General features: G+C 36.5%; 1 protein-coding gene across 1 annotated transcript in view; it reads right to left on the bottom strand.

The window, feature by feature from the left end:
- The window catches only part of SUPT16H (SPT16 homolog, facilitates chromatin remodeling subunit), a 39,957-nt gene that overhangs the window by 19,062 nt on the left and 5,687 nt on the right, over window positions 1–15,208 (bottom strand). The window contains exons 2-7 of the mRNA XM_081142489.1: window positions 7,661–7,753; window positions 6,483–6,653; window positions 5,643–5,795; window positions 4,977–5,123; window positions 4,418–4,569; window positions 3,538–3,710 (exon numbers count right to left, since the gene is read on the bottom strand). Coding sequence (XP_080998615.1) covers window positions 3,538–3,710; window positions 4,418–4,569; window positions 4,977–5,123; window positions 5,643–5,795; window positions 6,483–6,653; window positions 7,661–7,753 — 889 coding nt within the window. The remainder of the gene's footprint in view (window positions 1–3,537; window positions 3,711–4,417; window positions 4,570–4,976; window positions 5,124–5,642; window positions 5,796–6,482; window positions 6,654–7,660; window positions 7,754–15,208) is intronic.

Here is a 15,208-nt window from a genome sequence, read left to right as displayed (position 1 = left end):
CCTCTAAGATCAGGAAGAAAACAAAGATGCCCTCTCTGCCCCTCCCTCTCTTCCTTTCTCTCTCTGTCTCTGTTTTTTTATTATTATTATTATTATTATTATTTTTAAATATATCTTTATTGATTTCAGGGAGAGGAAAGGAGAGGGAGAAAGAGAGATAGAAACATCAATGATGAGAGAGTCATTGATCGAGCCCGCAACCCAGGCATGCGCCCTCATGGGGAATCGAACCCCAATCGCCTGGATCCTAGGTCGACGCTCAACTGCCGAGCCACGCCGGCTGGGCTTATTATTTTTTTTAGAGAGAGAGCAGAGAGGGAAAGACAGAAACACTGATGTGAGAGAGACACATTGGTCAGCTGCTTCCTGCACACTCCTACCAAAGATCAAGCCTGAAACCTGGGCATGCGCCCTCACCAGGAATCGAATTTAGTGCACGGGAGGACACCTAACCAACTGAGCCACACTGGCCAGGGCACTTGCATTCAACACAGTATTGGAATTCCTAGCCAAAGCATTTAGGCAAGAAAAAGGAATAAAAGGCATACAAATTGGAAAGGAAAAAGTAAAATTGTCACTATCTACTATTTGCAGATGACATACTATATATAGAAAACCCCCAAAATGTTAGAATTCAGTAAAGTTGCACAATACAAAAATCAATAATACAGAAATCTGCTGAGTTTATAAACACTAATAATAAACTATCAGAAGTAAGAAAACAATCCTATTTTACAAATGCATCAAAAAGAATAAAATACCCAGGAATAAATTTAACCAAGGACAGGAAAGACCTGTACACTGAAAACTGTAAGACACTGATGAAGAAACTGAAGACACAAATAAATGGAAAGATATTCCATGCTCATGGATTAGAGGAATATCCATACTACCAAAGAAATCTACAAATTCAAAGAAATCCCTATCAAAATTCCAATGGCCTTTTACACAGAATTAGAACAAACAATTCTAAAATTTGTATGGAACCACAAAAGACCCTGAACAGCCAAAGCAATTCTGAGAAAAAAGAACAAACCTGGAGGTGTCATGCTCCCTGATTTCAAACTATATCACAAAGCTACAGTAATAAGAAAAGCAAGGTATTGTCAGAAAAACAGACACAACGATCAATGGAGTGGAACAGAAAGTCGAGAAATAAACCCACACATATATGATCAATTAATTAATGACAAAGGAGCCAAGAATGCACAACGGGGAAAGTCTCTCTCTTCAATAGTGTTGGGAAAACTGGACTGCAACATTCAGAAAAAATGAAATTGAACCACTATCTTACACCATACACAAAAATTAACTCAAAATGGATTACAGACTTGAACAGAAGACCTGAGACCATGGAACTCCTAGAAGAAAATACCAGGGTGGGAAAAAGTAGATTTACAGTTGTGAGCACATGAGACAGTTTATCTTGTATTATTTATTAATTACTGTGTTATTTTCCATACAAACTGTAAACCTACTTTTGCCCACCCCCTGTATAGATGGTAAATTTTGTTGCATTAGTCTTGCTGACGACTGTTTGGATTTGAACAAAAAGCAAAGGCAACAAAAGCAGAAATCAACAAGTGGGACTACATCAAATTAAAAAGCACAGAAAAGGAAACCATTAACAAAATGAAAAGGCAACCAACTGAATGGGAGAGAATATTTGCAAGTCATATACCTGTCAAGGATTAATATCCAAAATATACAAAGAACTCATACAACTCAACAGTAATATAACAAACGATATGATTAAAACGGGCAGAAAATCTGAACAGACATTTTCCCAAAGAAAACGTAAAGATGGCCAACAGGTACATGAGAAGATGCTCAACATCACTAATCATCAGAGAAATGCAAATCAAAACTACAATGAGGTATTACTTCATACCTGTTAGAATGGCTATTAACAAAAAGATAAAAAATAACAAGTGTTGGCAAGGATGTAGAGAAAAGGAAACCCTTGTGCACTGTTGTAGGATTATAAATTGGTGCAGCCACTATGGAAAACAGTATGGAGGTTCCACAAAAAATTGAAAATAGAACTCCTAAATGACCCAGCAATTCCACTTCTGGGTATTTATCCAAACCCCCCACAAATTGAAAAGATTTATGCGCCCTTAGGTGCAAAAATAGTCAAGATATAGAAACAACCTAAGTGTCCATCAACAGATGGATAAAGAAAATGTGGTACAGTTGCTCTTTGAGTAACATCAGTTTGAACTGCGTGGGTCCACTTACATGTGGATTTTCAATAAATACTGCAAATATATTTTCCTTATGATTTCTTCATAGCATTTTCTTTTCTCTAGCTTTACTTTATTGTAAGGATATCGTATATAATATACAAAACATGTGTTTGTTATTGGTAAGGTTTTCCGGTCAACAGTAGGCTATTAGTAAACTTTTCAGGAGTCCAAAGTTACAGGTGGGTTTTCGACTTTGAGGGAAGTCAGTGCCCCTAAACCCTGTGTTATTCAAGGGTACACACACACCCCAGAATATTATTAAGGGATACAAGAAGAATGAAATCTTGCCATCTGCAACAACATGGAGGGACCATAGCGCATTATCCTCAGTGAAATAAGTTATACAGAGAGACATATACTGTATAATCTCACTTATATGTGGAATCTAACAAATCAACCAACCAACCAAGCTTATAGAGAGAACAGATTGGTGGCTGACATAGGTAGGGGGTGGGAAGTGGGTAAAATGGGTGAAGAGAGCCAAAAGGTACAAACTTCCAGTTATAAAATAAAGTCACAGAGATGTAATAACATATGGCAACTATAGTTAATAATACTGTATTGTATATTTGAAAGTTGCTAATAGAATAAATCTTCAAAGTTCTCATTCATCACAAGAAAAAAATCTATCTGTATGGTGACAAACGTTTACTAGACTTGTTGTGGTGAACATTTCACAATATTTAGGTTGTACACCTAAAACTAATTTTGTACATCAATTATAACTAAATTTAAAAAAAAAAGAACTTTCTAAAATTCTAAAGAAGAGTAGTAAGACCATGCTTTTTTTTTTAATCCTCACCTAAGGATACTTTTTCCACTGCGTTTCAGAGAGAGTAGAAGACAGAGATGAGCGAGAGAGAGAGAGAAACATCAATGTGAAAGAGACACATCAACTGGTGGCCTCCTGCACGTGCCCCAACCAGGGCTAGGAATCGAGCCTGCAACCGAGGTAAGTGCCCTTGGCTGGAACTGAACCAGAATCCTTTAGTCTGCAGTCCGATGCTCTAACCACTGAGGCAAACCGGCTGGGCAAGGCCACATTAGTTTATGAAGATTTGAACACAGAGGTCTAACCAGTCAGAAAGGTTTTTGTAAACATCGATGTAAAAACCACAATAAGCACTCACACCTAAAAGAAAAGCAGATTCAAGAACTAAATGCTACGATAATTAGAAGTTAGTAAAATCTATTTTTAGTTTGAGCACCTCAGGGATATAAAGTCACATAAACATTAATAACACTTCTGTTACATGATTTCCAAACCTTCTTTTATAAAGCGCCTCACCATGTCTTAATTCCTTTAGCAGCTCCTCTTGAAGCTGGAGCAAAAAGTTGTAATTTTCTTGAACTTCCTGAGAAGGGTCAACCATCAAAGTGCGAACAAGGTTGGAGCAGTAAGATTTGAAACGAATACCCATGGCACAAGTGATGGCCCCAAAATGCATGTGATTCTTGTCACTAGGGACCAAAGGAAGAAAGCATTTCATTGATTACCCAAACTAGGAAAGTCCTTAGTATCACTGACACACAACATCTGTACTCACTAACTTTCCCTGCTACATCTCAAAGCTAACCAGAACAAGGACCTAAACTTTTTTTTTTTTCAATAAACCAGTTTATAAAGGCTCTGGAGTAAAATTAGTGAACAAAATTTTAGGATAAAAATTCACTGAAAAGTGGAGTTGTATCCTAATTACGCAAAGGATATACTAAATTTTATTCATTATATTCTAATAGTGCAGTGGTGAGAAGTCACTTATCCACCAGTCCACTATGAACTCCAATATTCACTGAGTTAGTCCCTTCAGACTTGACCAGGCAAAAAAAGCATTCTTTATAGTATTTTTAAAAACTAAAATGCAAATTACATTATAGAATACCTAATAAGATTTTTATGTTTTGGAGGGGTATGTTTTGCATTTTTTGCCAGACATTTTTAGTCATTTGGAAAAAATGCTTATATTCAAATGCTCAAGTAAGAAATGAGTAACTGTGAAATAAAATAGAAATATGTATGGACTAAGACAAGAAGATAATATAGAAGGCAGATTAACAGTTATTCTGTCTCCTCCTACTTTTCTGAATTCTGGAATGAGTCAAAGGAAAAATAGGTTAAAGGTTGAAATGCTCTGGCTATTGTTTTATTTTGAAGTTCTCACACTTACCTCACCACACTGAACTTGAGATTATAGTTGCCACCACTCTGAATGATAGGAGGATAACACATCTCCACAGTAGAGGGGTCTGCCCCAGCTAGGTATTTTTTCTCTTCAATGGCCTTTTCCACAGACTCAGCCAGTTTGCTGTGTCGAACTTTCTGTAAGTGTACCCAGAAGTGAAACAATACTTACTAAATGGTGGCAAAATGGGGTGCTGCAATTTTGGATGTTATCAATGGAAGACAACATATATCCTGATATCACTTAGGGTGCTATAAAAGTCTTATGAAATGATTTATGCACCAGATGATATACTGGTATACATTCAAAGCAAACTTAGAGAATAATATGTGGAATTCACAGCTATTCAAGAAATTCTCAAGTAAAATACCGGTAAACTCAAGAAACTATAGTGGAGGCTTAGTTGTTCTGAAAGAGAGCTGGCACAATGAGACACCACCAACTTAATTATCAAAGGCAGCTAAACACATACCATAACACTACATGGTAGGGACTTATTTCTGCTTCATTAAAATAGTAAAAAGACTTTCTTCTCTCCATTTACCTCATCTGCATCAACTATTTCCATGACTCTTTCTTTGAAGAATTTGTTGAAGACCTCAGAGGTGATGCTGGCTGCTTTCTTCATTAGGTTGAGCTCCCCGTCCTCCTTTACAGCAATGGTATAGGCCACAACTGCACTGATATCTATCTGCAGTCAAAGTGGTAAGAGTTTCTAACATGCAGATATAGAATTGCTAAATAAATGCATCTCTCCCAATGTGAATATTGTAAGTGATATTAGGTTATTTAGCAAACAATTCATCAGTAGTTTACAGAATATCTAAATATTCTTTTCTTGGATTGAATAAACATCTGAAATAGCTCTTTACCACTAGGTCATTGTGTATATTTTAAGGGGCATTAAACTAATGTTCCATTTTACATGTAAATGCCCCTCTGTAGAGGTTTCTGTAAAGGCTGAAGAAAAATAGGAGATCAGGGATAAAACAAAATTTTTCTGGACAAGAGACGTTTCTAAGTAGCTGAACTATCTCCTGAATGCCCCACTCCTGAGTTTAAAGTAAAATGGCTTACTGCTCAAAGGGAATGAAAAATAGAAATGTAAATAAATGTACAGTTTTCCCATATTCTCTGCACTATCTGTTATGGAAGTTCGTCACACTTTTGCCTTAACTCTCAATTTGCTTGTTTTCAGGAGTATTCTTACTTTGTCAAAGCCTTCTTTGTTGAGGCAGTCATTCCAGCTCTTCATGAACTCTCCAGGGAATTTGTCTTTGCTGAATACTCCAATCTTCTTGCCATTCTTGCTTTCTTTAATGGCTTCAATCATTTTGTCAAAGCTGCTCTTATTACTTTCATTCTACCAGTATCACAGGACAGAGGGGTTTGTCAATTGGTTTTAAAATTAGACATCTATATTCTACTAGTAAAAAACAGGCAGAGACCAATATTCTAAACCCTGGAAAGAATAAATTCTATCCCCATGCCCTACCTACTTCTTTAGGGCAGACAGTAGCAAACCAAAAGTTAACACAAAATTTCTTGGGACATTTTTATATGCTTAAGTGAAGTGCCATGTAAGTTGACAATATCCTTTTTCCAGGAATAGCTAAGAAACTCAAACTCATAAGTGAACAATATTCTGAGAAAAAATCTTTGTTGGGTGAGCAGTATGACAAAAACAACAACAACAACAAAATTTACTAAAAACTGGAACTGAGGTATATCTAAATTTCCTTAAGGACACTTGAAGTTTTTTGTTCCAATTAAGGTACTCAGATGAAAACAAACTTGTTGAAAGTATCCTCGAGAATGGACAGATAAAGTTAGTGGTCACCAGAGTTTCCTAGCCCATTTGTTTTGTTGCAGAACCAATAGGGTTATTCAATGTTTTTCCTCCTAACAACGAAGATATGACAAAACTCTGTAATTACAACCACCAGTTCAAATCTTCCCCTCATATTCTTTTAAATTCCTAGAAGGCATTTCTGTTCATCACTTTTAAACATTCTTTCACATTTATGACACATTCTTTATTAGTTCTCACCTTTTCTCGTATCAACAGTGTAATGGCAGGGGCTCCATTAGCATTCTCATTGCCCTTAGTGTTGGCAATCTGTTTCAAGAACTCCACTTTTTTCTTGCTGGCCATAAAAATGATTTTGTCATCACAGAAGACCATGATAGTATCAGTTAGTTCGTAACCAAAGAGCCATGTCTATGGGAAAAGACAATAATGACAATAGCATTTACAGATAAAAAAATGTATTTACATAGAAATACTTGTAAGATTATGTGGAATTAACTCCAAAATAATTAGGGGTAGGGGGGCCTGGATGTGGACAAATGAAATGAGATTGGCCAGGAGTTGACAATTTACTGAAACTAAATAATGGGTAAACCGGAATTCAATATTATTTTACCTAATTTTATATGCTTGAAGTATTCCATAACAAAGACCACCAAATCTTTTAAATAATTTGTGTTTATAGAAACTATCTTATTGTTTAGGATAGAAGTGCATAACTCAAAACAGAATAGTGCCCTAGGGAACTGTGCATTCTGCCTCCCCAAAAGATTGCTAGTTGAGTACCAATTACTCATTTCTCTCTCAAAAAGACTGGATTTTAAGCTGGGCACACTGCTCAGCATGAAGACTTATTTCCCATGCTTTCTTGCAACTAAGTATGGCCAACAGATTACATTTTGGCCAATAAATTATAAGTAGAAGTATTCTGTGGGACTTCAGGCAAGTCTTCTTAAAAAGGGAAGAAGGTCTCTCTCATTTTCTTCCCCTTCTCCATTCTTTTTCCTTGGAATGCAAATGTAATGACTGGAGGTTTAGCAATTTTTGTACCATGAGCACAAAGGCTAAACTCTACGAATGGGAGACTAGACACATGGAAAAAAAACTGGGTCCTTGAAGACTATCTAAGAGAAAAAGAAATACATTGTGTAACCCGCTGTTCAGATTTTTTTGATATACACAGTTAAATCCATCCCAATCTATATACTTCTTTTTCCTTATTTTCTAAATCAGTGCTGTCTACTGAACTTTTTGTGAAGATGAAAATATTCTGTATCTGCTCTAATATGGTAACCAACAGAGAGTACTTGAGACTTAGGACTGAGGAATTAAAATTTTAATGTGGCTAGTGATTGTTATATTGAACAGTGCAGATGATTCAATGACTTCCAGGTCTAAGAACTGATATAACCCCTCACCTGTAAGGCAGTTGACTTGGCATAAACAATTTCTTCATCAACACCCACAGATACAACAATGGCATCGACGTTGGCATACTCATCTTCTCCTTTCTGAAAAGTAAAGAATAGGTAATTTGGTTATTTTCTTTTTACACTAGCAAAATAGGAACAGCGAATTCAGTATTTATTTATTTATTTATTAAATATATCTTTATTGATTTCAGAGAGAGGAAAGGAGAGGGAGAGAGAGAGATAGAAACATCAATGATGAGAGAGTCACTGATTGAGCCCACAACCTGGGCATGTGCCCTGACCAGGAATCGAAGCCCGATCGCCTAGGATCCTAGGTCGACGCTCAACCGCTGAGCCATGCCCGGCCGGGCCCAGTATTTATTTAAGAAGTATATAATTTTTACCTAAAAGTCCAAGTTTAAGGTACCTATTTACTTGACAACCTCACAGCCATTTATTCTATGCAACCGTCACCACAATCTAGAACATTTTCATCTCCCCAAAACAAACCCATTAGCAATCATTATCCATCTCTCTCTAGCCATAGGCAACAACGAATCTAATTTGTTTCTATGGTTTCGTCTATTCTGGACATCTAATATAAATGGAGTAATAAAACATGTGGTCTTTGGGTCTGGCTTCTTTTACTTAACTTGCTCTCAAGGTTCATCCATGTTGTAACAAGTTTCAGTACTTCTGTTGTTATGTATATACCACACTGTATCCATTCATCTATTGCTACACATCTGGGTTATTTCCAATTTTTTTTGGCAATTATAAATAATGCTGCTATGAACATTCATGTAAGTTTTTGTGTGGAGCTATTTCTGAGTATATGCCTAGGTGAGGAATAGCTGGGTCTTATGGTAACTCTGTTTAACTTTTTAAGGAACCACCAGACTGTTTTCCAAAGTGACTACACCATTTTACATTCCCAACAGCAATGTATGAGATTTCCAATTTCTTCACATGCTGACCAACATTGTTGTCTTTTTTTATCAGAGTCATTCTATAGGTGTGAAGTATCTCATTGTAGTTTTGACTTGTATTTCTCTGATGGCTAATGAGTTGGGCACCTTTTCATGCGATTACTGACCATTTGTATATCTTTTCTGAAGCGGTGCCTATTCAGATCCTTTGCCCATTCTGTAAGTGGGTTATTACTTTATTATTAAATTGCAAGAGTTCTTTTTGTATTTTAGAGATGTGTCTTATCCGATGATTTGCAAGTTTTTCTCCCAGTGGGTTCTTTTTACTTTCTTAATGCTGTCCTTTGAAGCATAAAAGTATTTAATTTTGAAGAAATCCAAATTATTTTCTTGTGGTTAAAAAAAAATTTTTAATCTTCATCCAAGGATATGTTTTAAAGAGAGGAAGGAAGAGAGGGAGAGAAACATTCATCAGTTGCCTCCCATCTGGGGACTGAAGCCTGACCAGGAATCAAACCCACAACCTTTTGGTGTGCAAGACAACACTCCAGCCAACTGAGCCACTCAGCCAGGACATTTTGTGCTTTTGATGTCACATCTAAGAAGGCTTTATCTAAACCAAGGACTTAAAAGATTCACCTGTACTTTCTCCTATAACAGTTTTATGGTTTTAGCTTATATTCAGATCTATGATTCATTTTGAATTAATTTTGTGTACGGTGTGAGAAAGGGGCTTAACTTCATTCTGTTGCATGTGGATATGCAGTTGTTTTAGCACTGTAAGTTGAACTGTCTTGGTACCACTGTCAAAAATCAAATGATATAAATGTGAAGGTTTATTTCTGGATTCAATTCTATTCCATCAACCTACATATCTATTCTTATACTAGTACCACATTGTTTTGGTTACTGCAGTTTTTAAGTAAGCTCTGAAACCGGAGTTTAAATGTGAGTCCCCTAACCATTAACAACTTTTGGACAGCACTGTAAGACCGAAGGATTGGTAATTATTTGTGGACTATAAGGTCAAATCTCTAACTTCCCCTATAAAGTCAAGAAAAACATCTACATAAGACCCTTCTCCACATTTTAAGGATTCTAGTTGCCAAGAATCCAAATATGATAGCAACTGAGGGTTCTGTTGAATTTCTCTACTACAACAAAACACACAGCCCAAAGAAGTTACCACATAGAAACTGCATGCATTCACCCAATGATTTTCAGTGAGAAAATGTTTTTCTTCAGGTTGGTAAAGTTTTTTTATTTTATTAAATTTTTTTAATTTTAAAAATATATCTTTATTGATTTCAGAGAGAGGAAGGGAGAGGGAGAGAGAGGGATAGAAACATCAATGATGAGAGAATCACTGATCGGTTGTGAGCCCGCAACCTGGGCATGTGCCCTGACCAGGAATCGAACCCTGATCGCCTGGATCCTAGGTCGACACTCAACCGCTGAGCCACGCCCGGCCAGGCCAGGTTGGTAAAGTTTTAACATTAGTTCTCACTGATGATACAAAAGCAATGGTAGTTAAAACTGCTGGTTCCTTTGCATGAATCAAAGTAGTGGCGTCAAACTAATTTTTCACTAAAACATGCTCATGGAAAGAAAAAAATGAAGCCAGTTTCACTAAAGAATGTATGTCCTTGATGCCGTAAAAATGATTAATATTATGAAATTCCAACCCTTGAGTATATGTTTTTTTAAAAAAATATTCTGTATAAAGATAGGGGAAGTACACACAAAGGACTTCTCTATGCACACTGAAGTATGACAGTTGTCTCAAGGAAGACTCATACAATTACATGAGTAACAAGCTGAATTAGTCATTTAAACAGACTTGAGTATCTAGCATACATTTTCTTGAAAGTGAATGAAGCGAGCCTGTTACTTCAAGGAAAATAAATGACATGTGTCTGTCAATGATAAAAGCTGAGTTTTCAAGCAAATATTAAAATTTTGTACCCTCCACTGTGAACTTGACAGCTTCCCTACTTAAGACTTTTCTGATGAGATCAGTAGTGATATTAACAAGCATGGTTCTTCTATACTATATAATGAAACGTGTAACATTTAGATCTGTACAACTGAGGGAACCAATACTTTCCAAATAAGCACTGCATGATGCTACAAAGTCATCCATGCATAAAGGATCCAAGGTGCAAAACAGATCAATAACTTGAGTATAAAAAACTCACTGCTGTGGTTTCAAATTCCACATTACAACTAACTTTTAAGAGATTACCACTTCTTGAGTTTTGGTGTAGTAACAAAGAATATCAGTAGTTATCTGAACAGGTATTAAAATATCCCCCCTTTTTTAGTTGCAGGTATATATGAGGTCAGACTTTCTCTACATATTTGATACAACCTATGTGAAGAAAGGCTCTTTGGGGTCCTGAATAATTTAAGAATATAAAGGGTCCTGATATCAAAGAGTTTGAGAATCACTGAGCTATTATGATTCCTATGACATATTTTTATCAACATTAACTTTGGCATCATTCTCTCCTCCCCAAATTTTTGCTACGCACACTCCAATTCTTTAATAAACATGGATTTTGTGTCAATAATATTACTGCTATCTTGATAACCTCCCAAAATTAGTAACAGGTACTCCTCCTATATTTAATGCTCATGTGTTCTAGATATAAGAAAACACCACTGAAACTAACCAAAAAGTTCCTTTTAGTATTTTTTGATACTTGAAATCTTGGTCGAGTCAAAATTTTTCAACAAAGAAAAAGGTAACTACATGTACAAAAATTCAAAATACACAGTAATTCATTTTTAAAAGTATACAGAGTACGATCATGTGACTTAATCAGTAATAATATGGGAAAATCATCCAAAGAGAGCTTAATACAATTAAAAATAGGGAGAGAAAAAGACCCACCTATTTAGCTTTTTTTAAAAAAAATCTTCACCTGAGGATATTTTTTCCATTGCTTTTCAGAGAGTGGAAGGGAGAGAGAGAGAGAAACATCAATGTGAGAGAGACACATTCATTGGTTGCCTCCTGCACATGCCCTGACCAGGACCAGAGATTGAGCCTGCAACTGAGATACATGGCCTTGGTTGGAATCGAACGCAGGACTCTTCAGTCTGCAGGCCAACGCTCTAACCACTGAGCAAACCGGCTAGGGCTATTCAGCTTTTTTTCAAATAGAGAAAACAAACCCAACAAATCTCAAGGTTTTCAATTCATGTAAAATGCCTAGTTTTCCACTGCTGATTAAGAAGATAAGACGATAAATTCTAATTTCTCTTGGAACCAGTTGCTCCGACCATTTCATAAAATACTGTTGGTTGAATCTTTATAAAAACTGAGGGGCTCTAACCCCAGGAGAAATATAACACCACCAGAACCTAAGATATCTAAAGATAATGAATCTGGATAAATTGTTTTCTTAAAATGTGAGTCAATGAAAAAGATTACAATAAAACCAAATATTTTGACAGCAAAATTGGGAATAGTATTTTTTATTTGCAAACCTTATGAGGAGTATAAATACCTTATACAGATTACACTGAGAAAGTGTCTGAAACTGTGGGAGATTAAAAATAATCTGCTTGTAAAACTTACATGATAAACTATATATAATACTAAAATATTATGATTAAGTAATGTCTGGAATTTGTTTTGAAATACTGGAGTGGAGGGAGCTAGTTTAAAAAAAAAAAAAAAGCACCAAGGCTAGATAGCATAGCAGCCCCCTTGCCTTAGGACCAGCCTTGGAGCCAGCTCCAAATGCCAGCATTTGAGGACGGGGCTCAACTCTGTGCTGCTTAAGAGGCCCAGATTCCTATCTGATTTCTTCTGCTTAGGCTGGTTTTCAGAACTCAGACTGGAGCCCTTGTCAAATCTGGACTTGCAGCCCCTGTGCTTCCCTCTCTAGATGAATTATCTGGGCAGCAGTGACTGACCCCTGCCTGGTACACATAGCTTCTCAACATCCACCAAATCCTTTGTCTCCAAATTCTGCCACCTTCCAGTCTGTTTGGTCCATCTGACACCAAAGTCTGACTGAAACAGGTGTTTCAGATGGGAATAACAGCATTTACTGAGCAGCCACTTTCTATATGTGCCTTCTTGCATTTATTATCTGTAATCCTCACAATATGCTTCAGGTGTAGTTATGCATCGTTAGATTCAAAACCTCAAATCATGCCTCAAAAATATATAGGCAATCTTCACACTAATGATTTAGGCTGGGGGAAAAAAGGTGCTGGAAGTCTAATTAAAATGCACATATTAAATTTAAAATGACTATTTGTTTTTAGGATATAATTCTTTTTAAAAAATATGTTTTTATTGATTTCAGAGAGAGGAAGGGAGAGGGAGAGACAGAAACATCAATGATGAGCGAGAGTCATTGACCTGCTGCCTCCAGCATATACCCCCCACTGGGGATTGAGCCGGCAATCCGGGATGTGCCACAGGAATCAAACTGCCACCTCCTGGTTCATAGGTAGACAGACACTCAACCACTGAGTCATGCCAGCCAGGCTGGATATAATTCTTATAGAATAGCAGGTAAAGTTATACTTTTTCTACCATTTCTAACTTTCAGTTAACAAATCAGACGAGGAAATATGTTCATTAAGGTCCTAAAGATAAAAATTAATTCCTTTGGAAGGTTTCTGATTTTTACCTATAAGGAGACAAGGTCATTTGACAAACTTTTCAGGTAAGGTGTCAGTATTGGTGACTTCTTAAATTTACCAGAAATTTCTTTCAGCAACTGCAAGCCATAGGTATCAAGATGTTCTGTATTTAGAGAAAGTAATGTCTATCAGGTCAGATAAGGGCTTTCTCTGAAGCCAGACTGCCTGGGTTTGAATCCTTGACCCCACCACTAACATCTCTGTTTGTCTCCTTGATCATGAGTGTGTCCAAAGTGCTAACTGTAAAAAGTGCTTAGAATAGTACTTATCTCATAGTAACTACCTGTGTTTACCATTATTATTAAAGACTGAAATGACCATTTGTTAAAAATTTACTGTGTATCATACCACTACTGTTACTGATGTTAAAGGTTAGTTGTTTATTACATAATCAGTACAGAATATACACAGAACAGACTTTCTGAAAGTGTACATCCCACACAGATGATTTTATGTGATTCCAAATGTGGCTTTAAATATTCACAGAGCAAAAAAGTTACATACTTTTCAATTCTCTTTTAACACACTTGATTACATCAAGAATATATGTTTAATGGTAATCCTTAGCACCTGCTACAATTTAATGATGCAGTTGTGCTTACATTATCTTTATTTTTTGACAGCTATGTTTTATTTTTGGAAAGTGATGCAATTTTCCACTTATAGTGAAGTAACTTTTCTGAATGTGTAGGTTGAGAGTTCAATAGCCTGGAAGAGGAAAAGGACAGTGGTGAGTGGCTAAGCAGAGCTGGAGGAGCAACACCCTCAGTGTTCTACAAGTAGTTTCACTGGGAAGGTAGGGATGGTAAGTATGCGTATCTCTTAGAGCCCCAGTGGGGTTAGAATTATGGAGGCACCAAGTATCAAGGAAGGGGGATGAGGTATATGGTATATTGGATGAGTTCAGAGCTTAAAACAGGAGGTCTCGTCAGGCATCTTAAGAGATGGACCCCTCCAGTTCTTGGGAACCCTGAGACAACTCCTAATCTCTCCAGGACAAGACTTGCTTTTTTCTCTGAAGAAATGAACTCAGAAGGGCTCTAGCTAGACTCAAATAGGCCCAGCAGAAGGCAAGCGCTAAATGTTGGGGAATTAAATAAAAGTCTGTATTTTGAATGACAATTAGGAGCATGCCCCAAAGAAAAGAATTAGAGGGTTTTTCTGTGCATTTTCATTGAATTCAGAGAAGACACTTCAATACTGACATTTGGGTGTCCTCCACAGAACGAGCCAGCCTATTCACTCTAGAGTAAACTTTACTAGTTGAGAGGCCCTGTTCATGCAGAGCTTCCAACCAGTTTCTTACTGCCTTTTTCTTTATATGCATGAGTATAGCCACACCTCATTTTGATTTTTGTGAAGTCTCCAACAGGTAAGAGAGAAAGCTAATAAACCCAGAGGAAACAGACAAGGCAGAGGACAGAAACTAAAAATTAAATAAACAATCCCATAAGAGAAATAAACAAAGTATAGCCATGAAACAAGAAAAGGATAAGAAAGAACGCTTAGAAATTAAAAGCAGTTGAAATTTTTAAAATTTCAATAAAGAGTTGGAGAATAAAGTTAAAAAACAGTATCTGAAAGTCAAAAACAAAGGGATAGAAAATAAAATTGAAAGATAACAAATAAAAAAAGAGATCACTCCAGAAATGGAGAGGAGAAAATCATCTAAGAAAGATTCTAGCACTATAGGATATAAGCCAAGACTAAAAGGGCCCCCCACTTCCCAGCTCAATGTAGTAAAATTTCAAAATATAAGGAATAAAGAGATGATTCTAAATATTTCAGAGAACAGGCCACATATGGTGGAACAGAAAAAAGAATCACATCAGCCTTCTCAAAAGTAACACTGTAAGCTTGAAGACTGACAGACAATAGCTTCAATCCTGAACAGAATTCTGAGTGATTTTCAACCTCAAATTTTATACCCACTGAACTGTATTATTAACAAAAAGTA

Source organism: Miniopterus schreibersii (genome assembly GCF_964146895.1).
Source record: "Miniopterus schreibersii genome assembly, chromosome: 1".
Taxonomy (NCBI): Eukaryota; Metazoa; Chordata; class Mammalia; order Chiroptera; family Miniopteridae; genus Miniopterus; species Miniopterus schreibersii.
The sequence above is the reverse complement of the archived record's forward strand: the minus strand, read 5'-3'. Positions and strand labels throughout refer to the sequence as shown.